We start from the raw sequence: 25263 nt of genomic DNA on the forward strand, positions 1-25263 counted from the left end.
AAAAATTAGGAGTAAGACGAAAATAGTACTGAAGAGCACCCACTAGTGAACGTAATTCGGTGAGATTTTTGGGAGTCGGCGTATTTGTCAGTGGAGCTAGTCGTTTCATATCTGGTCTAAAATCATTACCACCAACCTGGTATTTCTTATCCGGCGGCACCGGTGATCCGCTGTCACTAGATATAGAAGCCCGTAAAGCGAAAGGTTCCTATATTCTGTCCAGAACCGTTTTACTTTGAATGGCGGCAAATCGAACTGTGACGTTAATAGTGTGGACCAATCTAGGGGTTGTATTGGCGGTCATTTTAATAAGACATCAGCTGCTACGTTCGTCCCATCTCGCCCCCGCTAACAAATCAGCTGGTCTTTTATGATGAAAAAATTCAACAGAAAGGATTTCAAACAGTGTGAACTAAAGCCAGTCGAAAAAGAATTGTCGAAACCTTTGCCAGGAGTCCCTATTCATTTCAACTATGAAGTGTTTTTGGATGACGGTTACGACTATATGCAACATCTCAAATCTGATGATACCAAAGAAGCCTACATTATATCTGTAATACCTGAATATTGCGCCAGTAATGCTTCCAGTCATTCTGACTCATCTAGAATACGCGAACCTGAAGTTGATTACGATGAGCACATTATTAGTAACCTTAATATGGATTCAGAAGCCGAGTCTTTCGACATGGGAAGTGAATTAGAGGATAATTTTGTAGAACTTGCAGGTGGCCACAGTGTGAAATCCTCAGAAATCGGTAGTGATAATGCCAAAGTGGCTGGGGACAACAAATAATTGAAAGCAAAGACAATAGAAACAGATATCTCAAGGGTTTCTAAAAATAAAGTCGCACTCATGGAACGTTTTCTTTACGGTGCCAACGAAAATTCAGAAGACATCACAACTTCTAGCTCCGGTCAGTTTACCAAGGATTATGGAATCGATGACTACTCAGACGACTCAACCACCTTGAATAGAGTTGGAAAAGCTAATGTTACGATTCAAATCTCGGTCAAGTTGCAGTCGGTCTTTAGTCTTTGGAACATCGGTGGCGAGTGAAGGCTTGAGATATGCTCTTGGTCGTGATATAACGATCGCTAAGAAGGAAGTAAAACAAAACCATGCGGATTTTGATGATGATCTAAAAGCCATAACATACATATGTACGAAGTTGAGACCTCGAAAGACGTCATCGATGAGCCTGTGGAAGGTTTGTGCAACATTTTTTAGGCCGAACGGCGTGAGTGAAAACTCATAGGTGTGATGATAGAGGTTTTAGGAATGTCGTCAGAGGCCGTAGGAATTTGATTATGTGCTTTCACTAAATCGATATTCTAAAAGCAGTTATACTTTTCAAGGTGGCTGTCAAATCGTGAATGTGAGGCAAAGTGTAACGATCAGGAATGGTATTCACACTCAAACGCCGAGAGTCGCCAGTTAGACGCCAATCGTTGCTGTTCTTTTTAGTTACCATGTGTGAAGGAGATGCCTATAGGCTGTTTGACGGCCGAATACTTCCCAAACCTAACATACGCTTGAATGCGCTTTTGATCAACCTCAGCTTTTCGGGAGCTAGTCGGTGTGCTTTCGATAATATAGGTTTTCCTGTAGTCGTGATGTGATGCGTGAAATTTCTGGTTACACACGCTAATTTCGGTTGTGTTTGGTATATCTCAGGCTAATTGTCGAGTATTTGTTGGTAGTATGGAACGATCGTTTTCCTTACTGTAATGGAGATAATCTACAACCGCAAAAAGAAGTTACACAAACAGACCAGTTAGTATCTCCGTCTAGTAACCTCTGTTTGCGCGTGTCGATGAGTAGATTATGATGCTGAGGCAGTTTTATACCAATGATTGGCGTAGAAACACCTGTAACGACAAAAACTCAGTGAATAGGTATTAAGTCTGTTTTATATTCCCTGTCCTTATTCACCTGCCTTCGACTCTTCTGTGTATTACTTTATAATACTTATTACTATTCAGTAAAAAGTTATATTCCTAGCGATTTCTACGCTTATGTTGTAACGCAAGTTTGTCGTATAGTATTCTGAAATATTTACATGTTGTTATAATATTTATCGTATTTATGATTATAACTCTTCATCTCAATCATTGTAGTAGTTACTCGCAATCTTTTGTAATCGTTTAACCCTTGCCTAAACTCAGCAGTTTCCTTATTGCTTGCTCTTATTTCGATTTCTACTTGTTGATAAACCGTTATCACTTTTAGACACAGCCAAAAACGGACATTTTTGCACTACCGAAGCCCTTTTATTTGAGACAAAAGGACGCGGTTAACTTCAAAGACCCCTCATAAGTTGAGGTTTAAAACTAATTTTTATACATTACTCAGTAAAGTACCGTTATTTGATTTTTCACTTATCTCAGTCGGGTGATTTGGACTCTTCGATAGGCTTAACAATGGGTCTACGTAAACTCATGTTAAGATAAAAACACCTTTCATCATACGTGGCGTTCTGTTTCCCATTTGCCTTCTGTAATTTGAAAACTGTTTCTATCAGTCGATCGTTAGAATTAACCGGAAGAACGCTAATTTTTGAGCCAGTGTCGACGCGTTAGCGAACTTTCTTAACCACAATAGTGATGTACAACAGACGGCTACGTTTGCCGTTAACGAGTGCCGCCTGAGAAGTTTCCTGAAACATTTTACGTGTCAGTTGGCTTGCAGATCGGAAAATCGAAGGGTGCGGCTAGCTCGTCTACAGCGTTGTTCTTAAATGAGACCAGCAGTCCCTGCACCTTATTGGGAAGCCTAGAAAAGACGTGTTTTCTAAACAAGTCTTTTGACCAATGACCTCTCTCAACCATAACCATATGTCTGTTGCTGAACCATGATGTAGATCGATTTTATTGAGGAGTCGGCCTAACCTATGAAGGTTGGTTGGATATCCGCGTTTCAGGATAAACCATTTAAGAGTTTCCTAAGGTTCCGAGACATCACTAGTAAGCATACTAGATGTGACGTACCTATTGAATTCATATGGTGGTTCTTTCACTACTGCGAGGACCTGTACCCTCAGATCGATCACGCCGTGCTCGTGGAAGTCAGGTTCTGATTAGCACAACCAGGATTCGATGTTGTCGGGCAAGAATGGCATTAGCTGGAGTGAGGGTGGTGCATAAGTCTTGATCTTAAGTAATTTAGAAATCTGTTCCGTCATGATGAATATAAAGTATAGCAATGAATGAGAAAATAATCCCTAAATACTAAGTAAAAAATATCAAAATATGTAAAAATTTAGGTAAGGCAATGATATATGAAGTTCCAAAAACACACAAACAGGTGTACCAGATCACATTGAGCTCACTACTAATGATGCCACAAGTATTCGAAGTTTGACAAAGACTTAACCAGTAACACATTTTATACTTGTAATATGTCAACTCAGTGAAATCAGAAGTCAGAAGAGATGTTCGGAGATATATTTGATAGGCTATCAATATATCGAGAAGTGACCGATCTAAGCTGGCTGGTGGTTGTAGAAGTTGAGTACACCATACTTATCCGTGATCTGGTGCAGATGCATGACCGAGCCCCTCCAGCTTGGTGAACTCATTAAAACTAATGCGGTCAGCATCTCATGTCGAAGGCTTACAGAGCTAATGACTTTGGAGATTTATTTACCGCTACAATTTCTTACTATCACGTTCATTATACGCAAATTACCACTTAGCCTAAGGTATTGTACACAGCTTTAATTTTTCAAGCCACACCGTGTACGACAAGCATCTTAACTCCAGGAATGCGCGTGGAAATCCCCTCGGTAGTTCGCTCCAGAGGTCCAATTTACCTAAAAGACAGGGTATTGATGCCTGTATGTAATTGGTAATTTGGATTTCATTAGGATAAAACTCCATCTTAACACCTATACGAATCCAATTCCGTTGGAAACGAGACAATGGACATTTTTTTGTGTAAAGGAACTTCTGTTTTATCTACAACCAGCTGACTCATTTAAATACCAAATAGATCTGCTACGATGATAGGAACCAACCAGCTATAATAATCATACTAAGCGCCTTCATACATCAGTAACTGTTTTTCATACTAAATAAAATAGACACAAATAGACAACAGCCCTTAAGAAAAATATAGTATTATTTGGATATTCTAATGACTAGCCTTCGGAAACAGTGTCGTTCAAATCTAGTTGATGTAACCTTCGAAAGGCCTTAGCTCCAGTTTTAGTCAAATGATTGTATAAATATCATACTTGTTCGTTATTGACCTCTGTTGATTGTTTCTATTAACGAATAGGTTTTTATTCTGTACTCACCAACACTATCACGGCTCTTCCATTAAAACATATTTTTAGTTTGGCCCCAAGCCCACCGACACCTAGTTTTTAGATTAAAGAAACAATTATCATGTTAAACAGTCAAAATACCAGCACTAATAGTTCTGTTTTGGCTCAGTATTTCCATAAAAACTCCACTATGATATTCCTATTTGCTTCACCTTTCCATTTGAATATGTTCTAATAATGGCCAGTGTAGCTCTAAAAGCCACGAGATCTTGATTTGTCGTGGATTTGATGCCACCTAAGGACGTTGATTAGGCCGTAATTACTGTTTGTGTTTCTCAAGATACTAATGATTATGTTTTGTTCTATCAGCTTCAAAAATAGGTCTGATTTGTGTTCTGTCAGGAGAACAGGGCTAAGTATGGTCTATTTCTCTAAAAAAAAGTAATAATGTGTTTGTCAAGGCATCAGCTAGGTATGCGGTTCATTCGGAATAGATTTTACTAGTTTTTGACACTTATGTAATCAAACATCCGTTTCTGCCGGTATGGAATATCCCGTATGCAGGACTCCTCTGCAATAACTGTATTCTGGACCCATGTCGATCTTCAAGGAGAATTTCCTGGATCGGATTCACCTAATGGAGGCGCATTTATGTAGCTTAATAGGTCAGCCATCGTACTGTTTCCTATACTTATGATACTGGAAGGCACCCTTCCTGAGTACTTGAATTTTTAAAGCAATTAGTCCCTTTGATAAATTTTGATAATGTAATAAGAAGACGAAGGTTATCAGAACTATGTGATATATTAGCGCAATACATACAGATCAGATTGTTTGAAATGTATTGCGCTAATATATCACATAGTTCTGATAATCTTCGTCTTATTACATTATCAAAAAACTTGAATTTTTGTCTACTGGTTGCTTATCTTGCAATAAGTCAGTTCTCATAAATCTCTGGTTGTGCATTACTTTTAATTTACCAGTCGTTTAAAGTTACATCTTATAAGTATCCCCTGCTTATTTACGATTTTCTCCAATGTTTTTCAATATATAAAAGATAAATAATCTTTCTCAGGTGAGTCGTAGAATAAGTAGTACATACTCATTAAAAAAATTTAACTTAACAAACATCTTCAGCTGGCAAGTGCACATTAAAGAACAATTGTTTCAGGCATTTCAATTCTAGTTCATCTACCCCTGCTTTCGAGTATGGTTATACGTGATTTTAGAATATCAACCATCGCCTCTATTGGGTTATTGAAGGAAATAAATATCCTCGTGTAATAGTCACATACAAATCAAAATGACCATCATGATTGGTAATTTGCATCTGAAAAATCTACTCAGAAAACACGTTACCTCAATAAAGGCTCCATTCGAATAATGTAAATCAAATCACAGTTAACAACAGATTTTGTCAGTTACCTAATTTCCTCATTTTTCAGTTGTTATAGGTGCAGCCATAAAGTTAAAATTTTCGCATAGCTTCTCAAAAATCGATCTTCATACTTTTTCTAAAACTTCGGATACTTACCAACTCGTAGGTACTGACAAAAGTTATCTTAACCCTAATAATTTAGAACTAATCTGTGGTCTAAATAAGGTGTTGATTGAGCGCGTTTGTTAGTTACCTTGCCCTATGAGCTACCTATATCGTACCTGGGGCATCGAACCTTACTTGCACAACAGTTTGACAACTGGCTTACGAGTTTAAAATATCTTAGTGTACTTTAAGAATTTCTTATATGAGTCGATTGAGAGTGTAACTCTGATACCAGATACACGAACCAAAGATTACTGTGTGTTATATCGCTTAAATAAAATTGCGATTAATAGTTAATATTTTAATGGTAGATCAAAGTGCTCAAGTTGTTGGTAATGTATAAATCAGGAACAGGTCATAACCAACATCAAAGTTATGCTCCCTGGGGTCTAAAGCGGTTTTTATTTTATAGAACCAGTCAATCGTAGATGTAACTGGTAAATAACAATCCAAACAGCTGAACCTGTTTCGTTGCCAATATACATGTACAAAAAATCGTGATAAACCAAAATTAACTGGTAATTATCAAGATCACGGGTGTGAAGTGTTTACTAGTCAAGGACATAACAGTAGTATTTATTTCTAATAATAATTAAAGTATACTTCGACAAATGTGTATGTAACAATGTAAAAACTCTCACTATGAAGCATTCAGTTTAAGCGAAAGGGGTTAAGACCAAACAAAAAGTTGAAACTAATATATTTGATTGTGTTGTTTTTCTGTGTTTGTGCAAGAGTAATGCAGCAAGCATTGCTTTCCGGTCTAGGATAGGTCTTGTTAACTTTGTACATTAAGATATTTTCGCTATTCTATCATAAATTTACGTAAATATTTTCCTCTTACTGATTCATGTTAAAGCTTTATTAATTTTCGTTCACTTTTAGCCAATATAATGAACAAGTCGAAAGCAAACAGAACCAAAAGTAGAGGTCCCACAGATAATGTAATAAAAAATCCATCTAACTTTGGACAGACAGATAAAGAGCTATATGCAGTACTTATTGCAGACCTTCTATACGATCGTTTCAACCCTCTAAGTGACTACATTCCCCCTTGTTTACTTCCATTAAGTAATGTTCCTCTGCTGCATATGACGTTATCTACTCTTGCTTCTGATGGTTTCAGGAACATCCTAATCTATACCATTAAAAGCTACAAAAGCGTTCAAGCATATATAAATCAAACTATTTTAGGTAATTGTTTTCCTGGATTGAAACTTTTTGTACGAAATGTGGAAAATTGTCATAATCTGGGTGATATTATGCGTGATCTTGAGTCAAGTGAATTTCTTTGTGGAGTCTCAGATTTTCTTCTTGCTCCCGCTGATCTGATTTGCGGCATCTCTTTGGCGAAATTCGTCTATAAACATAAGGAACAACGTGAAAAAACACCTAATGCTATACTCACTCTTCTACTACCCTCTATAACCGAAGCGATAAGTCCAGTTCAAGCTTCTGAGCTCAAAGTTAACGTCATATTTTCGCGAACAAACAATAATCGTTTGATCAATCTTTTTCACGAATCTAATCGTGACCTTTCTCCAGTTTTGCTTAGCGACTTGATGAAACCTGGTGAGGTTATCGAGTCTTCTCAGCTGATGGATATTCAACTGAGTATTTGTGGTAACCATATACCACCACTGTTTCAAGTGAGCTAAAGCGTTTTAAATCTCATTGAGTTCTTTCAAATATGGGTTCACAATGTTTTTTAAAACTATGTTCAACTACAAAGGACTGTCTGTTTATGGGTATGGCTTCAAATGAAATACTTACGAGTTTTTGTACTTTATTCTGTTTACACTTAGCTGTTTGGTGTTTAGTATTAAAAGGGGTGTTACAAATTATGTATAGAAACTTCACGTTACATTTTATTATAAGGGTCGTTGGTGTTATAAAACGTTCATTTATTTTTTGAGATTTCATTACAGCATAAAGCTGATAAAATCATCAATTAAAATGTAAAAGAACTATTTGGTTAGTTTCAAAAGCATTTAGAAACAAGCAAGACCAATAGTTGGGGTCACTTAAGTATTTTGTTTACTGCAATTGTCTACCAAATAAATATCTACTGAAGTGGCCACTTGCCTGCTATCTTCATCGTTTATACTTATTCAGCGAAGTGGCAATATGCATTTTCAATTGATCTACGATATTTGTTATCGAAGCTAAGATCTATACACATTGTAGATTTATATATCTTAAAACCAAACTAAGTTAATAGTAAAACTTGAAACTACTTGTTTTGTTTACGAATTTTGTGCGTATCCGCTCCTCATTCTCAACTCATTGTATGTGATTTAATTTTCAAAAATGTGAGTTTACAAATGTAATTGTTTGATTGCGAAGATTGTCTAATTTCACTGCAGTGTATTCACTCATTTCTATCAGAGAAGTATTCTTAGTTTAATACAGCAAAATCCAAAGTCTTATTAATTTCTAACTAGCGATTAATGTGCTACTAAGGAGGGACACCATATGGTAGGAAGAACATAATTATCGAATGAGTGATCTGCAAAACTGGTTCCCTACAGCTGTATATGTTCTACGTCATAAATTATATTTGTTTTGTGTCAACACTTTATATGTGTATCATTTTACTAGGACAAATAAAATTATTTACTCATCAGTCATGATGTTTGTCGGTATCTGTTCATTTTAAGGCTTGCGTCAATAATTCGGTCTTCTTTTCATTCATTGGTCGATCAAATTATATATTATCTATCAGTAACCATTAAATTTGTCAATATTACAAACCAAACATGTCCATGACAGACCTGAAATCTTACGCCATAATATGCACATACTTTTTGTAGTGTTTTTTCATTTGTTTATTTGTGTAAATCGAATTGCAGTCATCATTAAGTTTGTGTAGGGGCTGGGATACCATCCGGGATGCTCAAACTGAGGTGGGTGGTCTTCTTAGGGAACTACTCTCCGAGCTCTTAACCCAGAGATCTAATCCACAAGGCAGTGGAGCAACGTTAGGAGATGCAGTCCCATGGTAGCCTGTGACCAACGATTGGTTCATACGCCATTTGCTTATGCTGTTACGAAACTACATAAAGTTCTTATTTCTCCATGATACAAGACGCTTGTTATAAGATTTGAAGGTACATGATCCATCTTGTTGGTTCTGTTTCGTAAGCCACTCACGTTTCTTTAGCGTTCAGGTTTTCTTATAAATGTTATGATTCATATTCTGATGCATGACATCATGAATTGTTAAATAAAGTGGATTGCCATTATAACATACAAATTGTTTGTAAGCAGTATGTTTAGTATGTTTACTGTCTGCTTATTCAAGTTATTTTCCCTCTCTCCCTTGTTTCCTCAGGATAATTTTGACTATGAAACTATGGATGATCTTGTAAATGGAGTGTTAACGAATGAAGAAATTATGGAATATACCATACATGTTGAACCGTTACCAAAAGGACCTATTGTGCTTCAGGCTGCTCCTGATCTTAGTAGTTTGATAGATTTAAACTTTAAACTTCTGTCTCGACAAGGTGGATTTCATTTGTCTCTGCCACCTTTGTATGCTAATCTATCAGGTTCCGAAATAGTAGCAGTTGGTCCACAAGTTTTTGTGGCTAAGTCGGCGAAAATTCACCATAAAGCCAGAATAATTGGAGCGTGCTTTATTGGATCTGGATGTGAAGTGTCGGCGTTTGCTTGCTTAATTGACTGTTCTCTTGGGGAGAATTGTTTTGTAGGTGAAAATGCATGTTTACGGCGTGTTATCGCTTTGGAGAACGTTCATATTTCTAGTCATGTAAAAGCAGATGTAGCTTGGTTGTGTTCTGGTGTTCGTATACTTTCTGGATTTAAACTTCCTAACCGCTGTTTCATAGGCCCGTCATCAACAGCAGCTGTAACATTGGGCCCAGGATGTGGTAACTTACCAAGTAACAGCGTTTTGGTTGCCCCTCGTACAGGTGATTTAGTTATAGACCCTTCAGTTGGTGGTAAACAAGCCTGGGCTGCCTATTATAAAAAAAGACAACCTTCAGGGACAGTAAGCTCGAATTTCCTGTTTACCGGTTAATGAAATTGTTGACGATGTAATGTTACACTTCGATACTATCACAGTTTTTGTTTCATTTCCTAAATGGCAACTTCCATGGGTCCCCAGCTATAAGTTATTAGCCTAAAACTTTTATTATCACGTAATTCTGAGTAACTGGATTTTTTACAATTTGAACCAACATTAAGAGTAAATCGACAACAAAATAAGGAGGAACGGAAACAAGAACAATTAAGAAATAATATCTATCAATACTTAAAGTCATAGAGGTATCGATCCTGTCTTATCCATTAAATTCAGTTCCAAGCTCATCATGTAAATTAATGCTGTACGTTAATTCATTCTTCATTATCAGAGTTATTCGACTGGTTTAATATTTCCGGTTTATGGATTTCAGCAGACTAGTTTACCAGCACTTTTATACAGAACGATGATGTAATTTAAATAGCATCAACCTGTTGATGAAGATGGATCGTGTGGTAATTTTAAACAATAGTTCCTCTCAGGTTTACATATAACTGTAAACTGGGCGTATAAAATTCTCTAAACAATATGATTTTAGTATCCTTTGGAGTTACGCTTCGCATCAAGTTGATAGGCATCAAATGAATAAATAGTTTATTTTGTTGAAATCATGAATCGATCAATGTTAGACCACTATTAAAAACCTGGAAGCACTGGATGGCCGTTTTGTCCCAATATGGGACTCTTCAGCAATGCCGACCCAATGGTCTAGGAGTTAAGCATTCGCGCGCGAGACCGAAGGTCCTGGGTTCAAATCTAGCGCCTGGGATTGTGAATGAGTACTACAGAGGAGTCTCATACTAGGACGAAACGGCCGTCCAGTGCTTCCAGGTTTTTAACGGTGATCTAACACTGATTGGTTCACGATTTCATTGAACTTCAACAATCTATCTAACCCCAAACTGAAAGTTATTTTGTGTCAATAAATAGTAGCTGTAAATTATTGGTTTTAATTTGCTAAATTGATGTTCTTCTTATTCCATTAAACCTCTTACTCAATACCATTACAAACAGACTGTGATAAAATTTTCTAGCTCAGCTAAACCGTTAAAATCTAACCTAATATTGCTGGTAATATTGGCTCCTCATGTTATCCTTAGGCTCACACATAGACCCTAAACGAGAATCACTTTTATGTAGATCTATATTTCGCTCGTCTTAATAGGACTCGTTTACGAGATATCAAAAATCTCACTTACTGTAGTATTTTAAAAATGGACTTTGGGAATACTACTGCACGTTTACAAACACAGATCCTTTACATAATAAAATTATTATAAAATTGTGGCTTAAACCATAAGTTACAGTAACAATGCGAGTTAATGTATTTGTTCGTACTAGTGTTGTGAACAGAACACTGGTTGGGGAAAATCGAATGTTTAAACAAAAATTACAGACTATCTCACTAAATTCTGATAATCATACAACAAACAGTTAATTTGCAAATTAACAACCAATTTTCCCAATGTTCACTGTTCCTTCTGCAAATATCATTTCATCTTCTCTAATTCCATTGTTCATGCATTTTCCTACCAATTGCGCTTCATTTCAGTTCTTTTCTTATCGGTCTTCTGCCAAAATAAATTCTATGTCTGACCATCGCCATATACTACTTATATGGATATAAGTAGACCACACTACACTAGTAGATCTATTAATTCCAATTACAAATGAAGTCTTTATACCTTTACAGAAGGCTTCTGGATTTTGAAATTGTCAGAATTACAAGAAAATAAATGAATTCATAAAATGTATTTAGTAATTACTCACTATTTGTTTGTTTATGGTAATGATAACTTAGTCGCTAAAATCCAACTCTCAACCAGTAGTTTAGAGCTTCTAGTCCCTTTCTAAACGTATTTCCATCAGAATAGTTTGTCATGTTTACTAACCTTTATACATTCAATGTTGCTCAAAGCCAAGGACCATCTTTGCTTGTACTTAGTTGCTTTATATGCTTTAATTTATGTATCATGTATAATATATATTTTTTATCTCAGAGCGATTCTGTGGATAATCTTTCCGAGGAGGATACACAATCCAACCAAGTGTATTTAAAAGATAATGAATTTACAGATTGTCATTTATGGGAAACAGCTTGGGACAGAATTAAATATGCAGCTAAAACACTTCGGCAGAGAATGAATCAAAAGTCTAGTCATAGCCGAACTAGTGATATTCGTTGTAGCAAATCCAGCAAACCTCGCCGTATGGCAAGCGAGATTGATGACAGTGATGGTGATTTGGAACATCAACTAAAAGATACATCAAAAACTGAAAGTGATGGCGATGATGAACAGTCAGAAAGCTTCATAATTACTGAGTTAAAACGAACTTTGGAACGAGGTGAACGACATAAGTATCCAGCTGAAACACTTATACTTGAAGTTAATTCCTTAAAACATGCTTATAATGTACCTATTGAAGATTTTGGATTCTTATTGACAAAAGCCTTACTGGAGCTAACTCGTGATCATTTATCTTCGAAATCACAAAATGAATGCAGTAAAGCTGATGTAACAGAATTCATCGCCAATCTTCGTAAACTCCTATTAAACTTCAATACTGTTCTGTCATCATGTATGTCAGGATTTCAAAATACTGGTCGAGTTTATCTTCAAGCTGTTGAAGATGCAGCATGCTATGATTCATTAATATTTGCTTCTTCTATGTCTATTATTCACACTATGTATGACAATGATTTAGTTTTAGAAGATGATATATGGTGGTGGAAAGATAATTCTCCACTTTTACTTGATGATGATATTTCCGAGAAAACTCGATCATTAAGAGAAAAAATCAAACCTTTCTTTGATTGGCTTGAACAGGCGGAAGAAGAAGATGACGATGATGAGTGATGACATGTTTATAACTTTGTACAATACTTTATCTTTACTTAATGTGTTATTCGAGGTGTACATATGATAAAAGCAAGTGTTAAAAAATGTAGTTCAATCTGTTGCTATTCCGTGTACATATTGTCCTTTTTATTGGCTTTAATTTCAATACCCTCTAGCGAAACATCTGCTGTGACAGGAGTTTGCTTTATAAACATTTTCTTTGGTAGGTGAGATGAACGAATCTTTTAGTATTCAGTAGGTTGGTAATTAATAACTTGAAAAAGTTTTACAAATGGTTCCACTCACAAATTCATTTCCATCCAGAATAATGATTAGTGTTACTGTAGAGCTTAGAGCATTGCTAGTTTTTAAGTGTTGTATTTACGAGTTTCAAGTTTTCTGTGTTGGTGTTTAATACGAGTAGTAGTGATTTTATTATTATCACACTATATTCACGACTAGTGGGTGACTAATCACACAATTATATCAGTTATACGATTGACGTATATATCATGATAAAGTTCGTACTATTTGGTTTGTTTAGGTTAATCGATAATTTTGAACCAGTTCTAACTGTTTTGAATGTATTTTTAATTAGTTATAGACCAGTAAATACCAGAATCTTTCCTGCGTATCGTTTATTTTTAGCAAACACTAATTTTAAGCATAGGGAGTGACATCATCTAACTTGGCGACCCCCTGCACCAAACCAACGATGGACTCAAATAGACCATATTGCCATCAGTCATCGTTTGAGAAGTTCAATAGAAGACTGCCGATCGTTCTGGAGTACATGTTTAAACTGATCATGCTCTAATACGAGCACGCGTTTGCTTGCGACTCGCTGAACTCAGAAAAGCCACATTAATAAGACCCATTACGGTTGAACTCAGTGACGAGAAAGCCAAAAGTAGATTCCAAGAACAACTGAGGTAGTTCCGAGAACGAGGCTGACTCAGATGTTGCTTGAAACGATATACGAACAGCTGTGGAAACAACAGAGACGTCTATTAGAGATTTAAAACAAAAGGGTTACGAAAAGCCAATGGATTTCTACTAAGTCTGTTGCACTGATAGATTCTCGTAAGCTCATCCCATCAGGCTCTGAACACGATGAGGAACGAAAAAAAATCAGATCTAGGTTAACCAAAAGTCTAAGGAACGACTGTGAGCAGTGGTGGGCAACGAAAGAAAAAGAGATGGAAAAGGCAGCGGCTGTAGGCAACACCAGACATCTCTTCAGACTAATGAAAGAAACCGGAATTAATAAGTCAAGTGTAAGTGAGACAATCTCGGAAAAAGACAACACTCTTATCTGCTCTCAGCCCAGACGTTTAGAACGATGGGCGGAACGCTTTAGAGAACAGCTAAGCTGGCCTTCAGATACTCTACAGTTACCCACCATTCCCAGACAGTCTGAATGGAACATTGAAGTAGATCCCCCGACCCTAGCTGAAGTTCAAAAGGCTATGGCTAATCTGTAACGAGGAAAAGCAGATGGGCTGGCTCAAGAGGTCTTTAAGGATGGTGGTCCAATTTTAGCGATTGGATTGACTAATATTTTAGCTAAAATGTGGGAGTTGAATGGAATACCATCTGACTGGTCACAATCACTGATTGTCCCAATATATAAGAAGGGGTCAAAATCACAGAGGGATTAGTTTGACTAATATATCATCTAAAATATCAACCTCAATAATCATCGAACGCTTAACAAAGACTCGTGAACTGCAAACACGTGAAAATCGGACTCGCTTCAGACCTGGTCGTAGCTGTATCGACCACATATTTACCATTCGTCAGGTTTTAGAACACAGACATGCTTATCGGCGTCCGACAATGATGGTTTTTCTTGACTTGAAAGCAGCATTCGACTCTGTAGACCAAGAGGTTCTGTGGTAGTGTCTGTCATTGAAAGGTGTATCTCAGGAGTACATCAAACTTGTGAAGGCTCTTTATTCGGACACTACCAGTCGAGTGAGAGCTTGTAGCGAACCGTCATCTGATTTTGCAATTTCAAGTGATGTTCATCAAGACTGTCCACTATGCGGCAGTTCGTTCCGTTCTACTTTACGGCTGCGAAACGTGGCCATTAAGAGTAGAATATACTCGTAAGCTGCTAGTATTTGATCACGGATGTCTTAGAAATACTGCCAGCATCTGTTGGGATCACCGGCTAAGTAATAGTGGGATTAGACACAGGGTATTGGGGAATGATGGTCGATCAATCAATGAGGTTGTAAGTCTTCACCAATGTTCGGAGAATGGGTGGGATGGCTCAGAATTGATCACAATGGCGTAGGTGTATACACTCTTTATCTTCCTTTAAACCGTGAGGATAAAATTGCTTTATATCTTTGTTTCTGCGAACTAATTCTTCCTTCTTGCATTATATCCTTATATGAAGTCTTTCTTTTATATATTACTACCTTTGAAATAACTACTATGAATTCGATATTCATCTTGTGCTGATGAGGCGTGGCTACTCGGACCGATACATACGTATGCCTGGTCCTACGTTGTAGTTGACTGACTGACTGTATCATCTTGTGATCAGAACTGTTTTCGAATATGTGGAACTCATTTTCTAGCTTCCATCATATTTATAGTGATTTGAGCGTGACATAACGTATAGAAAACCAGCTTTATTAAACCGTATATAGAATTGCCTGTAGGAAGTCAACAATCTGAACAAACAGCTTCCAGCCTTCACCACTTTTCTAATATCCTACTTTGACCTAGAGACTTGTGCTCTCTATTTCGCGCTGAGTGTTTAATGTGGCATCTACCATACCACTTTCATTAGTGGAAACCAAAGTATTATCATTTACTTCTGAGGTTTCACAGAAGATTTCTAGTCATAAATGTACCTCGAGGGGTAACAGGAGTAAGTCAGTAAGGTGCATAGTTAGACAGTACAATAGCAACTGTAGTCTTTTGTAACAATTGCAATCCTTACTGTTTACATTCGATCACAAAGACCAAATAGGAAAGCTGCTTATACGCTAATACGTTTATAGACGTAGTAGAATGAATGTGTGCTGTACAAATTTTGTTCAAAAACCATAAATATTGATGGATGCTTCCAAAGGGTGCGAATAATTTAACGATTTCAATGATTTCTATTAAAAATAATATATTTGTAATGTCCCAATAAGTAGGAAAATTGAATTTTTAAATTTCCCGGCGTTTCGTGAATCAATGTAAGCCGCTTCTTCAGAGAATAAATAGACAAATTAAATAAACCCAAGTTTAACTAGTACAGAGGAACAAAGAAGAATATTTGGTGCGAGCAATCAAAAACAGGTCTGACCAATTCAATGACGTGTCATTCAGGACAAGGTTATTTATATGAGGCATGTTTGTATTTTCACGTGTGTATGAAATTTGTGGTGCGAAAGGATGGAGTTGGATTTGTATGCTCGATTGTGATGTTAGATGTGAATAGAATCAGGTATGGTAGCTCGGATAGATGGTCCAGTTTGGATGGATAGTGAGGCCTTCTTTTCTATTGAGAGCAGTAAGGTTAGGCATAATATGGGAAGCTTCAGCTACTCGTCTTTTTTATGGTTGAAAAGGCCTTTTTATATGTATTTTAATGTTTTTAATATTGACTTGATAGTTATTGAAAATGGCATAGGCTACTATTGCAGATTTAATTTGGAGTCTTTCTAGTTCCACGGGATTATTAGGCGGTTTATTTTTGTAACTGATATTCTTCGGTTTGAGTCAATATTTCACGAGGTGACTCCCCAATATAGTAGCATCACAATCGAAACATCCTAATTTGTAGACTTAATCCTGTGTTAACATAATGAGGATTTCTTTCATACGAACTAAATTACTGAGATGGGTGTCCGTTGTTTTGTAATATACTTTAATTATGTTTTCTATTAAGACTTTTTGGTCATTGAGATTGTGGTTGCAATTCTGTGAGCCACAGTTAAAATATACATGGACTTAACCATCTGAAATTCCTTGTATATCGGATGTGACAATCTTATCAACGCTGTAGGTTAATTTTTAAATTTTGCTGGTGATGCACCAATCAGGAAACTTAACCAAATGTAATATCAAATATAAATGAATTTCTGTAATTATCCATGTTATTGTCGTAGTGGGCTTATTAGTGGGAATTTCAAAAGCTAAATGAAAGTGGGCGACGATTACAAGTTAGGTGTAATCTCCAAATTCCCAAGCTTGGGGATTCATAACGACAATTGCTTTCATGTCCATCATTTTTACACAAACCATGTAAGTAGGATCTCAAAATGTTGATTTTTACTATTAAAGAGATTTACCTTTTATGAATTTATAAAGCTCAATAAAAATGCTCTTTTGTGTCTATCATTAGAAACCGTAGATATTAATTTTAGCTAAATAAACATATCTGGAATCGAACAAGGTTAAAAGACTTCCGGTTTCTCGAAACAGTGGTTTTTTGTTCCTTACTAGGACAAAACACATCTCCTGTATTTTCAGGTTTCAAATCATGGTCTACCTGAAAAATTTGCTAATCGTATTAATTGTTTCGTAAAAGTTTTATGACTTTTACAAGTGAAACAGTCGAGAAGAAGGATTCGTTTATTGAAATTATTGTTTTCTTTCTACATATGCCTCAGGTTATTTTCAACTGGAAATCTTATGTTATAAAACGGGGGGGGAATAGTGTCAAACCTAGAAATTAAAACATAGCTATTCACGACTTTTAAGAGCTTACCAAATTTTTATAAACCCTCTTCAAGTTAACGATTAATTTATTGTCGCCATACAGTTGAAACTATGTTTCGCTTTACACAATGGTCTGTAGGGTTTCATGGTGGGAACATGAATACGCGTCCAAGATGCTTTATCATTCAGTTTAACCCATACAAATACAAACTACTGATACACGTAGGAAAGGAACAGCAAGATCTGGAATTTGTAAACATTTTATCAGTAGGTACCATGAAACAAAGTTAATATATAGGATACTGAAAATTGGAATTTGTCTGCAAAAAATTTGATAAGTGGCTACTTTGAACTATGAACTAAAATTTTATAAATCTTCCTAAAACACTCAGCCATCAAGAGATTCAAAGTAACTTATATCAAGACAACATTATTCTATACAAAGGGAGAAATGGAAACAATCAGCACAACAAAATCAGTTGCGTTGCACATACTACTTAATTAAAGCAAGTAGAATAAAGAGTATGAAAAAATCTATTCAGATGACTTTTTGTTGGTCATATATTCAGTTGTCTTAAAGCAAGTAGGTAGTGACCAAATAACTACAGTAACTTTCGGGATATGATTTAATGTAGTCAGAAAATGTTCAACCACAAATCTAAATGATTGTCAGACTGGTGATCGTTAACATTTCTCAATTGTCAGGATTATTCTTTAGTCCTAACTTGAGTATACTACTACGTTTTATTATTATTGTTATTATTATTATTATTATTATTATTATTATTATTATTACTATTATTATTTCCAATGAAAGTCAGACTTTTAAAAAAACTTTTCTTGGATTGAATCCGCTTTTTCGAGCATCTTGGTAATATTATTATGCTCACTAAAGGTCTCATGGGTTCATTTCTATTTTATCTGAAAACTTTCTATGTATTTGGACGTTATTTTATCTGTTCATTGGTTGTAATATATATTAATTTATGCACTTTGTAAGTGATTTGAAAATAAGAAATAACAAGTGATTGTTCCAATAAATTTGACAGTGAAATTTGTATACAACAGTGTCAGTGAAAGAGTATTTCTAACCTTTGTTAATATTATGTTGACCTCTTACATTATGGTGTTTGTGATCCAGTAACTGCTCATACTAAATCATTCTACTGATGTCATATATATGAAAGGGGGTTTAAGTTTTAATGATAGGAATTTCCACGTCAGTAACTCTTTTTATTTTGAAAGTTTGTTCCTAATCATTTCTCATTCAAGCGTTATTTCAACAGAGGACGATCAAATTTTATTCATTTAATCTATTTTAAAGGTTGGTTCATTAAGTCAAATGAGGAATTGTTTGCTATCTACTTTTGTAAAATGTACCCACAATTTGTATTGTTGGTTGCGGTCACATTTAATCAAATACTTAGTACTAGGATATTTATCTGTTGACAAATGGCTTCTTTCAAAATATTCAACAAAGAAAACGCAAACGGCTGAATTATGGTCATTTCTTTTCAGGAATAAATGGGTACAGTATATGGAAATCCCTAATGTCAGTTTAGTTACAAATAAAAAATACACTATATCTAAGAGATTCTCGTTGTCATTAGTTAAAATGTTTGTAGTATAACTATGTGTGTGAATTATGAAAATTCACTGGTTTTTTTGTGTAAATAAAATACTGCTATGAACAAGGGATATGTAAGAGTAAGCCTGAGAAATATGTGGATATCATCAATAATAAATGTAACTAAAATTACTCATAATGTTTGAATACTTTTCCTAATAAAGATAAAACTAAGTTATCTTATAAAGTGATAAAACACTTTATTTGATAACAATCCCATGATAATTCTCTTGCAGTGAACGAAAAATCCAGTAGGGATAACCAAATGCATTCGAATACAACATTACAGAATATCTTGGTGAAATCTGAGAACCATGCACTAAATAATTCATTTTCAAAATGTCAATCAACTGTCTCAGACTCGACTGTTTCTTCGTTTCCATAGCGATCATTCTCTATTCTCGTTCTCTTCGATCTTCCTAGCCTTCTACGGCCAGGCATTACACATTCGATTGGTGGTGTATACTACTTATATCTATCGAGATCAATAGCTCACACCACACTATCATTATACCAATGAGTTTATTTGAAGAAGCAAAGCGAAACTAAAATTAATTATATTAGAAATTGATGAAATTCGAAACCAATATTTTAATCTTGTTAATTGGTTCACTTTAATCAAATTCATGAAACATACACTAACTTCCGTTTGAAATTATGAAATGTTATCTGGTACTGAAAATATATCCAGACAAAAATGTTTTACAATGTAATTCTCACTATATGTTTCAACTTCAGTGATTGTTACCCAACCATTATGCACCAGTCAATAAACGTTTAAAATAATAAAATTTGTTGCTTTGTTTTATAAACAGTAAAATATTTGTATATCAAGACTTTTATTTTTCCGTCTTTGATGTTAGAGGCTGGAACTGAACGGTCTCTATTGGCTTATTGGCATCTTGAACTGTTTGTTTCGATACTGCCGTTTAACCACAAGTTTCTGGTAAAGTTGAGTAGCGGCTAGTAAATGTACCAACAGAAACTGTCCAGTTGCAGTCTCTAACAGCAATAACGTGAAAATACAAACTTTCAAAGGTAAAACTCATACCTGTCTCTCTAGCTAATGGCAGTTCCGGTTCAATAGCTCAATGGTTAAGCCATAGGCTTTGTAAACGAGTTACTAGGGTTGAGTCCCACTGTTAACATCCATACTGGGATGAAGGTGCATCCGGCTAGTGAGTTCCACGAAGGACGAAACATATTTCCTATATTCCCCTGTTAACAACTATTCACTGCTAGTAAATTATTTGTTTTTAAAAAAGGGATTAAAGGGAAAAAATTACAAGACTTCATACCATTACATTTAAGAAGTACTGATAAACTCACTTTCGAATGGGTTCAAGGATCAGGGCTGCTTCCTACAATCAAGTAATGTCTATCTAGAGATGGAAGCGTAAAACGAAACTTTGTTAAATTTCTGTTTTTTTATAGAAAATTATTCATTAGAAAGCCATTCAAAGAGATTAAATGCTTTTAAGTTAACTTATAATTAAAATAAAATAATCGTTTAGAAGTTATAAACCTGAAAAAAATTATGATAAAGTCTTAATAATCCTTTCAGTTACAGTTACAAACTCTGAATTCACTATAGACAATCTCTGTTTTACACCACATATATTAGTTTAATTACATCTAGTTTGATGTCCGAGGTTCATTTACATATTTTTAGAGCGAAACTTATTTGAAACTGTGCGATGAGTTAAGTACTGTATTTTGATGCATAAAATAACGATGCGAGTAAACGCGATTAAAATATCCATCTACACAGTTGTTTTGAGTTACTGAACAGTGTTTGCTTAAATCGAGGTAAATATTTTCACTCAGTCATTTAAAGTTAATTTGGTTTGAACATCAAGATATTTTTCGTAACGAACAAACATCAGTTAGAAAATTAAAACCCGAGAAGCATTGTTTAACTCTTTGGAACCACATCTGTGCACGTAGACAACTTTATACGAGATCAAACTCAGAACCTACAGGTTTCTAAATGAATACTATAACTTCAAACCACGAATTCGATGGGTCACATTTCCAAATTCAGTAATTTTTTGATATAATGTTACGATTACTGATTGTCATTACAAAAAACTCTCCCACTTCCAATACAATCAATGTTCACTGATTACTGCTTCCAACTAGAACTTTGAGAGTTCTCATGAAAGTTAGTGTTCAATCCTCTCCGAATTTCTATGGTTCTTAAAATGATTTCATCCCTTGACAATAGCTACTGTTAATTTGACTAACACAAACAAAATGTGGAAAGTGATAGTTCTAAGTACAATTATCGAAATCAGAAATTAATTTTATATTTGTAAAGGTTGGAGTTTATAAAGCCTAAACAAAAATAAATATTATCTTAACTTTCTCATCTTCATAATTATGATATATCAAACTGACTTGATTAATAGTGCTGGAGAATTTCAAGTTACATTTTTTTTACAACTTCAGCTATGCGAATCTATGCGGATCATTTATTTCAAGCATACTCGGTTTATATACCAGACAGACCACATCACACCATAAAATAGAAAATAATATTTGTACAAGATCAAGCCAAATGTGACTGTGAACGTGGGATACAGTAATCAATAAACTGAACATAATTTGGGAACAGTAAATCGTACAGTAATAATTCATAGGTCAAAATGAAGCTTATAATAAGACAAATATAGATATACACAATCTAATTACTTAGTAGTTAAACAATAAGAATATATATAGAATAACTGTCCATTAATAGGTCCCGGAAGTTATCCGTACTTACTTCTTCATAAGGATATAACAAATAGTATTCAACATGATTCATTTATTTTCATAGATACATATCTCGTCTCTATTTAGTCTGGATCTGTTAAAATCAATTTCATGTACTTGGAAACTCCTAGATTTAAGTGTTACATAAAAAATATAAGTTGCTCATTTGAATTCATTTTCAATACTCTTTCTTTTAAAAAACAGTCCAATATTTTATATCAATAAATAAATAACACAAAGAAATGATAAAGACAAATACCATGTATATGTAAAAATCATATTATCAGATTACTTTTCGGTAGTAATAATAAAATACTACTACTAATACTACTATTGACTACTAACCCTACTATTAATCTGCCGATTTGCTCACATTTCTAATTTACATAAATTTAATCTAATCTCAAGGGTGTGTCCAAATGAATTAAATAAAAAAATTATTAGGAAATTAATTGTCTACTACTTTCTCTCCTCCAATGAATGAAAATAATGTTTAGTATCTGCTCCAGTTAAGGTTTATATAAATACCTTGACAACTAGTTAATGCTCTGATCTTTAAAATAATAATAATAATCTATTTCTATTACTTAAAATGTCTTGTTTTCGATCAGAAGAATCTAGAGAACAACAACGAATTAGTCGAGAAATTGAACGTCAATTACATAAAGACAAAAATGCAGGAAGAAAAGAAGTGAAATTACTATTACTTGGTAAGTTTTTATTACGGAATAAGGAGTCCCAGTTAATAACCTAGATGAAGTTAATTAGTTGAATTGTAATATTATATGTACGAATTTCTTTGAATTAATGATTCAGTAGATATACATTACTTTAAATATAAGTTAGTGAGATCTCTGGCTATTCATTGTTTACTTACTTACTGAATTACGCCTTTTATCCTTCGTGGAGCATAGGCTGCCAACCAGGATTCTCCAACCAATTTTGTTTTGTACTCTCTTACACAGTTGTTCCCAAGTGCTATCCGTTCTTTTGTTGTCTTCTTCCAATTCCTGGAGCAATCTATTCTTTGGTCTTCCCCCTTTCTATTTGCCTTCAGGATTCCAAGATAGGTCTTGGCTTGCGATATAGTTTGATTATATCTGTAATGTGACCTTTCCACCTTCAGTGTCTTCCCTAATTTTATCCTTAGCTACAAACTGGTTGATTCTCTACTAGAGTATGTTTATTCTAACAATGCCTGGCCAACGGATCTGGAGCATCTTGCGGAGATAACTGTTTATAGATATCTGCAGCTCTTTTATGATGGTTATAGTGGCTCTCCAAGTCTCAGTTTTTTCGTGTTCCAGATTCTGTTCAATTATAGGACTGATACCCTCGTTTTGTTATTCCGTGCCTGTAAATCCGCATCAGATACATCTTGATTATCAATGATGCTGCCCTGGCACTTAAAAGTTCCCACCTTTTCCAGAGCTCTGTCAGGTGTTGCTTGGTTGGCACTCCGTGTTATTACTTAGGATCGTGTTTTTTCCCTTGTGAATATTGAGACCTACTTTTGGATAGGCTGCCGCGTCATCGGCTTTCTTCACGTGCAATTTTCGCTATGTATGGGATAAAGGGACTAGTCTGTATCCAAAGTGCAAATGATAAATTTGCATTTTCATACAAAGTTTTGACACATTTTTTAATGATCAGTGATAATTTGGAAGTAAAATCATCATGAAATATTGAATTTACTTGCATGGGAAAATGGGAAATAATGCTTTATTTAGTTTGAATAGATCCATACCTTTTACGTAGCCATAGTAAGTACCGACACCTATTAATTAGTACTAACAGTTATCTATCTGGAATAACAGATGTTTGTTAGTTAAGTTACACCCTGCAGATGAACTATATCTAAAGGTCTTCATTGGAGAAGTTATGAGGGAAATTCTAATAAAACATAAAATAAATAGCTGAAAATCCATTATACTTACTGTTTAGAATACTGATTTGGATTGCGAATGCGTAGAAAAACGTTCCTCTTTTAATTTTTTTTCTTCAGGGACTGGAGAATCCGGTAAAAGTACTTTTGTAAAGCAAATGAGAATTATACATGGAGCTGGTTATACAGACAAGGAAAAAGAAGCTTTTAAAACTTTAGTTTATCAGAATATCTTTCTAGCCATGCAAACAATGTGTGGTGCAATGCGTACACTTTCGATAAAATTAGAATATCCTATGAATCAAGTAAGTTAAAAATTAAAATACTGAAGTAATTTACTTGTGAATATTATAGTTTGTAATTTAATTTTTTATACATAAAAAAATTAAGTTTTATACCAGTAAGCATAAAATCATCAATCTTAATTATAAGCAAAGATGGATAGCGCCTAGCAGTGGAATTGGGGATGCACGTTTCGTCCAATTTGGGACTCGTCAGTTGGATGTAACTGCATCTCAGAGTTGATGTTCACCCTAGGACTCGAACTCAGTATCGTTGGCTTCAAACGGCATCGCGTTATCCGCTTAGCTACTGAGTCCCAACCATCAATGGGAAGATTCAACCAAACAAAACCAAGGGAAATCAATCCGAATAGTTTGAAAATATTTTAAGGTAATGTTTACCAGGAATAATAACATATCATTCATCGTAATAATATAATCTATCCACTCAGCTACAGAATATCATTACTAGTATAATTAATGTTTAATTGAATCATAAGAAAAAGTAAATTCATTAAATGTTTCAATAAATAATAATGACAAATAATTAAGAAGATAGTTTCGTTTATTATTTTGTGTGATTTTCATAATATTCAGAAATAAACAAAAAAGTTTTGATTAGAATCATTTAAAGTAATGAGTATATATATTGTACATTTAATTTGCATATTATGATGTCTGGTAAAAAAATACCTTAAGATCATTTCTAAGCGAATTTAACTAATCTTTAAATTTTATAGTTGAAATCATGAGTCTATTAACTCCGCCTGTAGCTCCTCCAGGGGCTACTGCCGGTCCCAAGCCCGGGTAAAGGAGGAGGGTTGGGCATAGGGTTAGCGACCCCATCCCGTAGAAAATCAACTCGCTAAAAAAACGCTAACCAGAAAAAATCATTCAAACTCTGCCCTGGGAGTAGAAGGAAAAATGACGTCTCATGATGAAAGCCGAGTTCCTTCGGAAGTCATGAGGCCGATGCACCTTCTTACAACCAGAGCGAAAATTTTTATAGGTACATGGAATGTCCGGACAATGTGGGAGACCGGAAGAGTCTTACAAATTTCTGCGGAAATGAGGAAATACAACCTGGAAGTGCTTGGAATCAGTGAAACACATTGGACGCAGGTTGGACAACAACGACTGTCTTCGGGAGAACTTCTGTTATACTCCGGTCATGAAGAAGAAAATGCCCCACATACACAAGGAGTGGCACTGATGCTGTCTAGAAAAGCACAAAATGCACTTATAGGATGGGAATCTCATGGACCGAGGATCATCAAAGCCTCCTTCAAAACAAAGAGAGAGGGCATTACAATGAACATCATCCAATGCTATGCGCC

The 25263-nt window shown here is 35.1% G+C and overlaps 3 protein-coding genes across 3 annotated transcripts in view; all 3 read left to right on the forward strand.

The window, feature by feature from the left end:
• Positions 1-373: 373 nt before the first annotated feature.
• On the forward strand, positions 374-793 carry Smp_132760 (hypothetical protein; the record flags this gene model as incomplete). Its single annotated transcript, XM_018791966.1, has 1 exon — positions 374-793. The coding sequence occupies one exon, from the start codon at positions 374-376 to the stop codon at positions 791-793; it is 420 nt and encodes a 139-aa protein (XP_018644873.1).
• A 5914-nt stretch (positions 794-6707) lies between these two features.
• Positions 6708-12838, forward strand: Smp_019380 (eukariotic translation initiation factor 2b,epsilon subunit, putative; the record flags this gene model as incomplete). Its single annotated transcript, XM_018791967.1, has 3 exons — positions 6708-7463; positions 9149-9832; positions 11866-12838. The coding sequence occupies 3 exons, from the start codon at positions 6708-6710 to the stop codon at positions 12721-12723; spliced, it is 2298 nt and encodes a 765-aa protein (XP_018644874.1). The 3' UTR covers positions 12724-12838.
• Positions 12839-22352: 9514 nt separating this feature from the next.
• The window catches only part of Smp_132750 (GTP-binding protein (q) alpha-11 subunit, gna11,putative), a gene marked incomplete at both ends in the record, with an annotated part of 39351 nt that continues 36440 nt past the window's right edge, over positions 22353-25263 (forward strand). The window contains 2 exons of the mRNA XM_018791968.1: positions 22353-22470; positions 23766-23950. Of these exons, the coding sequence (XP_018644875.1) occupies positions 22353-22470; positions 23766-23950 (303 nt within the window). The remainder of the gene's footprint in view (positions 22471-23765; positions 23951-25263) is intronic.

Source organism: Schistosoma mansoni (assembly GCF_000237925.1).
Source record: "Schistosoma mansoni, WGS project CABG00000000 data, chromosome 1 unplaced supercontig 0010, strain Puerto Rico, whole genome shotgun sequence".
In the NCBI taxonomy this organism is placed as follows: Eukaryota; Metazoa; Platyhelminthes; class Trematoda; order Strigeidida; family Schistosomatidae; genus Schistosoma; species Schistosoma mansoni.